Source organism: Theropithecus gelada, chromosome 13 (genome assembly GCF_003255815.1).
Source record: "Theropithecus gelada isolate Dixy chromosome 13, Tgel_1.0, whole genome shotgun sequence".
In the NCBI taxonomy this organism is placed as follows: Eukaryota; Metazoa; Chordata; class Mammalia; order Primates; family Cercopithecidae; genus Theropithecus; species Theropithecus gelada.
The window spans coordinates 47,696,521-47,704,420 of NC_037681.1; the positions used below are offsets into that span (position 1 = coordinate 47,696,521).

General features: G+C 49.9%; 2 protein-coding genes across 3 annotated transcripts in view; both read right to left on the minus strand.

The window, feature by feature from the left end:
• The window catches only part of UCN (urocortin), a 12,378-nt gene extending 8,929 nt beyond the window's left edge, over positions 1-3,449 (minus strand). Inside the window, exon 1 of the mRNA XM_025405721.1 lies at positions 3,411-3,449. The gene's annotated coding sequence lies outside the window, so the exon portion shown is untranslated. The remainder of the gene's footprint in view (positions 1-3,410) is intronic.
• Positions 1-7,247, minus strand: part of MPV17 (MPV17, mitochondrial inner membrane protein) — a 14,123-nt gene extending 6,876 nt beyond the window's left edge. The window contains exons 1-2 of one of the 2 annotated variants that reach the window (XM_025405722.1): positions 7,186-7,247; positions 6,589-6,663 (exon numbers count right to left, since the gene is read on the minus strand). In XM_025405722.1, the coding sequence (XP_025261507.1) occupies positions 6,589-6,658 (70 nt within the window). In that variant the 5' untranslated portion in view covers positions 6,659-6,663; positions 7,186-7,247. The other variant, XM_025405723.1, reaches the window with a different exon arrangement.
• Between the last annotated feature and the right edge of the window lie 653 nt (positions 7,248-7,900).

Genomic DNA, 7,900 nt, shown 5'->3' on the forward strand with positions numbered 1-7,900 from the left:
AGGTGGTGTGCAGATATGCAGCCCCTGACAGTTTATTTCAGAAGAGTGGCGCCCAGGGATTCCTTTGCCCACAGATGATCAGGCCTCCTGTGCCTGCAGCAACTCCAAGGTGGTATAAGGCTTTAGAGCAAGCATAGAGCAAGCGTGCTTTTCCAGCCCAAGTGACCCTTTGGGCAGGAAGGACAGACATTCAGATTCCTCACCCCATCTTCCCCAACCCAGAGCCCAAACAGATCCAAACCACCCCAGCCTCTGGGAGATCTCCTGGATATATTTGGTTGGTCTGGACTCTCCAGTACTCTGGGCCCACTCCCCTTGGACTTGTTTCTAGGGAGCTGGGACTGGAGGCCTGCAAACATAATGGCCAGAGGCCTGATGGGCAGGGCGAGGGGCTACTGGGCAGTGATGCCCAATGACAGGCTGGGCAAGGAGCCCAGCGAGCAGATGCTGGCGCAGGTGTGACATCATGCCCCTGGGTAGGTGCCAGTTCTCATGCCGTCACTCCCCACCAGATCCAGAGGCCGGGGGAAGGGAGCCTGCCACTGAGCAGATTGATTTGGGACCACTTCCTGTCCACTAGAGGAAAAGCCCCAACTTCCACACCCTCTTCCCAGGCATGGGTGGCGTAAATTCCCTACTTCTCCTATTTTGTTCCTCTGCTTACTTTTGTGGCTTTTGAGTCTCATGCGCAGAAGGCAGAGGGGCAAGAAGTGGTTTCTTGGAATGAGGAGCAGGAAGCGTGTCCTTCAGTCCAGGAGGGCTGGGTCAGCAGGTATAGCTACTGGCATGAGGCCAGCAGTGCTGCCTTCCTCCTCAGAAGTCTCCAAACATTAGTCAGCTGCCTAGGGTAGGGGCTCAGTCTGGCACAGAGCCCAGAGGGAGTGGAAGCCCAGCAGTGGGAGGGGAGAGTGGATCCTCTGGGATTATTCTGAATGCTCTCTCATTTCTGGCCTGAACCCATCCTACTGCTAGAAAATGAGACAAAATGGGTAGTTTTGCAGCTTGTCACATATCTAAGCTCAGATCAGCTGGGGTTGTACTCAGCATCTGGAGGCTCCAGTAGTCTCAAGGGCATGGCAGTGTGGCGGGCAGTGCCCTAGGTTATAACGCCAGCTCAACCACTGACTGAGACCTCAGTGCATGACAAGCCCACTCCTGCCTCAGTTTCCTTCTCTGCAGTCTCACAGGCTGGACTAGATGGTCTGTAAGTTCTATTGACCTCTCACACCCTAGCTTAATTCAGACCCCAGGGAAACCAGTATCTGTAGGAGCTCAGCTGCTCCCACAGCAGGACCGAGTAGACTAAGATGGATGAAGCTCGGCCCTGGGCCCACTGGAGAGTGGAAAGGCCCTCAAAAAAGGAAGGGATAAGGCTGACTCAAACTCTGTAGAACATGCAGCAACCCTTTCCCCAGGCTACCCTGTTCCGGACTCTGGCTTGGCCAAAACTGGTATACCAGACATTTCTTTTGAATCATTTCAAATGTTCTTGATTCACCTATTTCTTACTCCAGACATTACTGTAGTAATGACAGATTCTTGCTTCAGGCCTATGCCACACCTGGACCTTTGCTACTGATGGCTTCAGTGACTATGCATGTACAAACTAGTAGCAGAGGGGAGTTATCCCATGAGGTGAATTTTTTTTTTTTTTTTTTTTTGAGACAGAGTCTCGCTCTGTTGCCTAGGCTGGAGTGCAGTGGCACGATCTCAGCTCACTGCAACCTCTGCCTTGCGGGTTCAAGCAATTATCCTGTCTTGGCCTCCTGAGTAGCTGGGACTACAGGCACCTGCCACCACGCCCAGCTAATTTTTGTATTTTTAGTAGAGATGGGGTTTCACCTTGCTGGTCAGGCTGGTCTTGAACTCTTGACCTCAGGTGATCTACCCATCTCAGCCTTCCAAAGTGCAGGGATTATAGGATTACAGGCATGAGCCACTGTGCCTGGCCTTTTTTTTTTTTTTTTTTTGAGATGGAGTCTCACTCTGTCACCCAGGCTGGAGTGCAGTGGCGTGATCTTGGTTCATTGCAACCTCTACCTCCTGGATTCAAGCAATTCTCCTGCCTCAGCCTCCTGAGTAGCTGGGATTATACCACCATGCCCACCATGCCCAGCTAATTTTTGTATTTTTAGTAGAGATGGGACTTCACCATGTTGGCCAGGCTGGTCTCGAACTCCTGACCTCAAGTGATCTGCCCGTCTTGGCCTCCCAAAGTGCTGGCGAGCCACCATACCCAGCCTGGGGTGAGTCTTTGGAATCTTTGACCAATGTGGGATGGGAGTGGTAGAAAAAGGTTTCTTCTTTTCTCTAGAAATAGCTATTCATCCAGACAGTCCTAAGGAGTATTTCTTTTCTTTCCTTTTTTTTTTTTTTTTTTGAGATGGAGTCTCACTCTGTCACCCAGGCTGGAGTGCAGTGGTGCGATCTCAGCTCACTGCAACCTCCACCTCCCAGACTCAAGCAATTCTCCTGCCTCAGCCTCCCGAGTAGCTGGGATTACAGGGGCCCGCCACCATGCCCAGCTAATTTTTGCATTTCTAGTGGAGATGGGGTTTCACCATATTGGCCAGGTTGGTCTCAAACTTCCGACCTCAGGTGATCCGCCCACCTCAGCCTCCCAAAGTGCTGGGATTACAGGCGTGAGCCACCACGCCCAGCCACTTTAAGGAGTATTTCAAAAAGCTTCTCAGTTCCAAGGGACTGAGCAACAGCTGCCCTTAGCAGGGGCTTGTTCAATAATACATCCTTATAGTGGCTCTCCATCTTTCCCTCAATGGGATCATTTCCTACTCCCTAACAAGGTATCTGCACATAAGCTTCAGGCTCTGCTTTCTGGAACCCAAGGCTAAGATGGTTATCCATGTTCAGATTATAGTAAGTGGAACAAACCTAACCCAAACACCACTATAAAAAGAATACAGCTTAGGCAATATGGCAAAACCCCATCTCTACCAAAAAACAAAAGAAATTAGCTGGGCATGGTGGTGCAAGCCTGCAGTCCCAACCACTCAGGAGGCTAAGGCAGAGGATCCTCTGTTGCCCAGTCTGGAGTGCAGTGGCACAGTCACAGTTCAAGATGGGATCATGCCACTGCACTCCAGCCTGGGCAAAAGAGCAAGACCCTGTCTCTAATAATAATAATAATAATAATAATAATAATATAGTTTATTGTGCCTGGGTTGCCAACACTTACAGAAAGAACCAACCTGTTGAGTCTTTAAGTTTATGGAGCATTTAAAAACATTTCCAGGTGGGGCACAGTGGCTCACACCTGTAATCCTAGCACTCTGGGAGGCCGAGGTAGGTGGATCACTTGAGGTCAGGAATTCAAGACTAGCCTGGCCAACATGGAGAAAGCCCGTTTCTACTAAAAATACAAAGAAGTAGCCTGGTGTGGTGTTGTGCACCTGTAGTCCCAGCTACCCAGGAGGCTGAAGCATGAGAACTGCTTAAACCCAGGAGGTGGAGGTTGCAGTGAGCAGTGAGCACCACTGCTCTCCAACCTGGGCAACAGGGTGAAACTTTGTCTCAAAAAAAAAAAAGAAAGAAAGAAAGAAAAAGGCCGGGCTCAGTGGCTCACGCCTGTAATCCCAGGACTTCGGGAGGCCGAGGTGGGCGAATCACGAGGTAAAGTGTTTGAGACCAGCCTGGCCAACATGGTGAAACCCCATCTCTACTAAAAACACAAAAACTTAGCTGGGCGTGGTGACAGGTGCCTGTAATCCCAGTTACTCGGGAGGATGAGGCAGGAGAATCGCTTGAACCTGGGAGGTGGAGGTTGCAGAGTGAGTCGAGATCACACCACCGCACTCCAGCCTGGGCAACAGTGCAAGACACTGTCTCAAAAAAAAAAAAAAAAAAAAAAAAAATTCCAAAACCTTTTCACAGTGATACTCCTATACTGACCCTGTGAGGTCATATAACTAAACTCAAGAATTTTTTGATTTTTTTTTTTTTTTTTTGAGATGGAGTTTCGCTCTTGTTGCCCAGGCTGGAGTGCAATGGCACGATCTTGGCTCACCGCAACCTCTGCCTCGTGAGTTCAAGTGATTCTCCTGCCTCAGCCTCCCAAGTAGCTGGGATTACGGGCACGCGCCACCACGCCCCGCTAATTTTGTATTTTTAGTAGAGACGGGGTTTCACCATGTTGGTCAGGCTGGTCTCGAACTCCCGACCTCAGGTAATCTGCCCACCTTGGCCTCCCAAAGTGCTGGGATTACAGGCACGAGCCACCGTGCCTGGCCCTTTGCCCATTTTAAAAATTGGATTTTTTTTTTTTTTTTTTTTTTGTGATAGAGTCTCGCTCTGTTGCCAAGGCTAGAGTGCAATGGCATGATCTTGGCTCATTGCACCCTCTACCTCCTGGGTTCAAGCAATTCTCCTGCCTCAGCCTCCCGAGTAGCTGGGATTACAGGCATGTACCACTACACCAGGCTAATATATATATATATATATATATATATATGTATATTTTTTTGAGTTGGAGTCTTGCTCTGTTGCCCAGGCTGGAGTGCAGTGGCGCGATCTTGGCTCACTGCAAGCTCTGCCTCCTGGGTTCACGCCATTCTCCTGGCTCAGCCTCCCAAGTAGCTGGGACTACAGGTGCCCGCCACCATGCCTGGCTAATTTTTTTTTTTTGTATTTTTAGTAGATGGGGTTTCACCGTGTTAGCCAGGTTGGTCTCGATCTCCTGACCTCGTGATCCTCCCACCTCAGCCTCCCAAAGTGCTTGGATTACAGGCATGAGCCACCACGCCCAGCCCCTAAACTCAAGTTTTAAAAGAGGAAACTGAGGCTCAAAGAAGTTTACTGACTTGTCCTGATTAATGCACCTACTAGGTGCTATGGCTTTAAGATTCACATCCTGGTCTTCTAAGTCTGAAATCTCTGTACTGTTTTCCAGTGTGATGAGCTATCCCATGGGACCTTAGGAGCTACTGTGCTGGCGTCCAAAAATGGCTCAACTAAAGCCACTTTCACCTTTTATTTGTAGTTTAATCCAAATACACTGAACAGCAGGGAAGGAATAGTCTGAATGGTCTGAAACAGTCTGGGAAAAGTGCTGAGAGGCTACATTTTGCTTCAGGTCTGAGCTGGGACGTCAGCATAGCCTCAGTCGCTGTGGAGATGAAGGGCTCCAGCACCGAGAGCCCGGAACTCCAGCCACATGTTGGCACCTAGGCCTCCTTGGAGCTCTAGCTCCTGCCATTGTCAGCTGCAGATGCCTTGGGTAGGGAAATATAAGGACTCTTTCCCTCCCTATTCTTGATGACCACAAGGGGGAACCTTCCATCTGGCAGTTATGGGCCCTGAGGGAATCTGAGCCTGGGCAAAGGGCCCAGCGTGTCAGTTCCCATCACAGCCACACTGTCCAGCATGAGTCACCACACACGCAGCCAGGTGAGTCATACAGGCTGACGGACACTGAGGACAGGACGAGAGGTGGTTGGGCACCGGAGACTGGAGAGGAGCCCAGGGAAGGGCCAAAGAATCCATATCCTGGCCATTCATGCAGTTAACTTTCTGTGCTGATGTAGGGCTATTCTGGTTACAGGATATCTGTTCCACTCTGGCTTTCAGTAGCCCCCAATCCCTTCCAACAGTCCTCTTCTTAGAAGCCCAGTCATCACTAGAATCCTGTTCCCCTCCTCTAAACATGGGCAAGACCTCATCTTAATGTGATCACTCTTTGTACCCCAAATGTTCTAAGGCCTTCTGTCATTCCCCCTATAAGACTTACTTATCTTCGTGCCATCCTCTTACATTAGTTAACTTGCAAAATGAAGATGGTAACAAATGCAGGTAGATCACTGCATTACCTCTGTGAGGTTAGTACTCAATCACTGCATTTGGAGTGACTGGTATCTGATCACTCCAAATGGATCAGGATGGAGTGATCAGATACCAAAATACTAACCTTGGTTAGTATATTGTTTGGAGATACATATTTAGGCAGTAAATGATAAGAAAAGCAAATGAATGATATAAACAAAACTCTGGAAATTTTGGGTGAATTAGGGAGAGGCGCTCAAGAGGTCTCAAAGCTGATTACTGACACAGGAGTGTTCAGTATTAATGCCATTTAAACTGTACATACACGTCTTAATCATTCTTTTGCATGTTTCACAATAAAAAATACCACGAAAAACTGGGGTAAGAGTCTTGATTCAGCACTTATTAGGTGTGATCTAATATGGACTCAAGTAACCCTCCTAACTCACACACCTTTGTGGGGGCCCTATGCCATAATGTATATGAAAGTGTTTTGCGTACAGTAAAATGTTAGTTTTCCAAGTTGAGGCCTCCTGGGGCAATGCCTTTATCCTTCAGGATTGACTGTTCAGCTTTTTGAGGACTTTGAAATCCTCAAACCCCACTGCACAGCTTGGCCAACTACGTATACCCCTTAAAAACAGCCTTGGGCGCCACCCTCCAAAACAGACTGGGGACAGTGTGGGATGAAAGACAGCCAACCCTTCAAGAGAGCTGAACAGAAACAGGAAGTGAGGGTGGTGCAGTGGGGCAAGCCTCTGGCTTCCAAATCAGTCTGCCCTGGTCCCACTCAAGTCCTAGAGGGACACTCACCAGCTGTCAGGACCTGTACTTTCCATGGGTGAGCAGCCAGGGCCCGCTGGTATGCCCGCCAGAGTGCCATGCTTCCTGTCAAGCCAAGAGGAGAGGGGGTCACCCCTACTGTCCCTCTCCACGACTAAGAAGTCGCCTGACATTCCCTTGTGCCCACTCCCTTCCCCTTCCCACTTCCAGTGTGACTTAAAGTGACAGAGGTCACATGAGGGATGCTTCCCAGACAGCTTCCTGTGGCAGGAGTCGGCTTAGACAATTGGGGAAGAGAGAAAGGCTGTGGGAAGCTATGGCCTCCTGGTAGCAGCCACAAGCCACCTCAGTCCTGAAGCCGGACCACCTGGAGGCCTCCGTTCCCGACCGAGACAAGCATGAGGACAGCTTTGCTCTAGCTTCTACCCAGAGCTTGGGTGCCTCAAAAGATAGCTTGGTCCGTCTCAGATTCAGACTTGGTTGGAAACAGTTTGTAACCTTCCTGAGTCCAGCTCCAGACCGAAAACAGGGCCCGTCACTACCCGGATATAGGATGACCACACGCTTTGTGGGCACTCATGGCTTGCGACGCTTTGAGCCAGAGACCGCAGATCACCCGCCACTCACCTGAGCGCGAGCTGGGCGCGGAGACTCCCTCCAACCTGACAGGCTGCCCTAGGAACTTCCGCCACAAGCCCCGCCCCTTCCGCCCAGCGTCCTTCGGCTTTTGCAGCCAGGGTAGAAATGAGTGGAGCGAGCCGTGAATACCCATGGAGAGCGACCCCTTTTCCAGCGGGACTGTGCCGGACCCTGGTGTGGGGCCCGCCAGCCATATTTCTCACCTGAGTTGGACCCTCTGCCTCCTCCTGCCCCTTCTCTCCCCTCGAGGCCCGGGCCTCTCTCAATCCGGTAGTCTCATTGTTCAGCCCACCCTCCGCCCATAACTGGCCATAACTACGATCCTTATCTCAGCATTCGTAGTTAGGGAACTGTAAGTTATGGTTAAGTGCGTGTTTTGTCTCTAGGTTCTTCATTGGCCTCAACTGCGAGCTCATGAGCGGGTACAACTTGGGTCGTTTATATTTGTCGTCCTCATAGCAACTATTTCAGTGCTTTGCCGCAAACAGCCACTTAAGAAATACTGCATATGTATGATTCTTCCACAGAAAGCATTGGAATTAGAACTTCAGAAGACATTAGGTATTGGCTCCCAAACTAACGGGCTGCATGTGCAGCCTTAGTCATGACTAGACTTGATCTGCATCTAATGAGGGAGGTTACACTATTGACTTTCAAAACTCGGCTCCTCAGTTCTAGAGATTTTTCAGATGTTTGTGTGTGG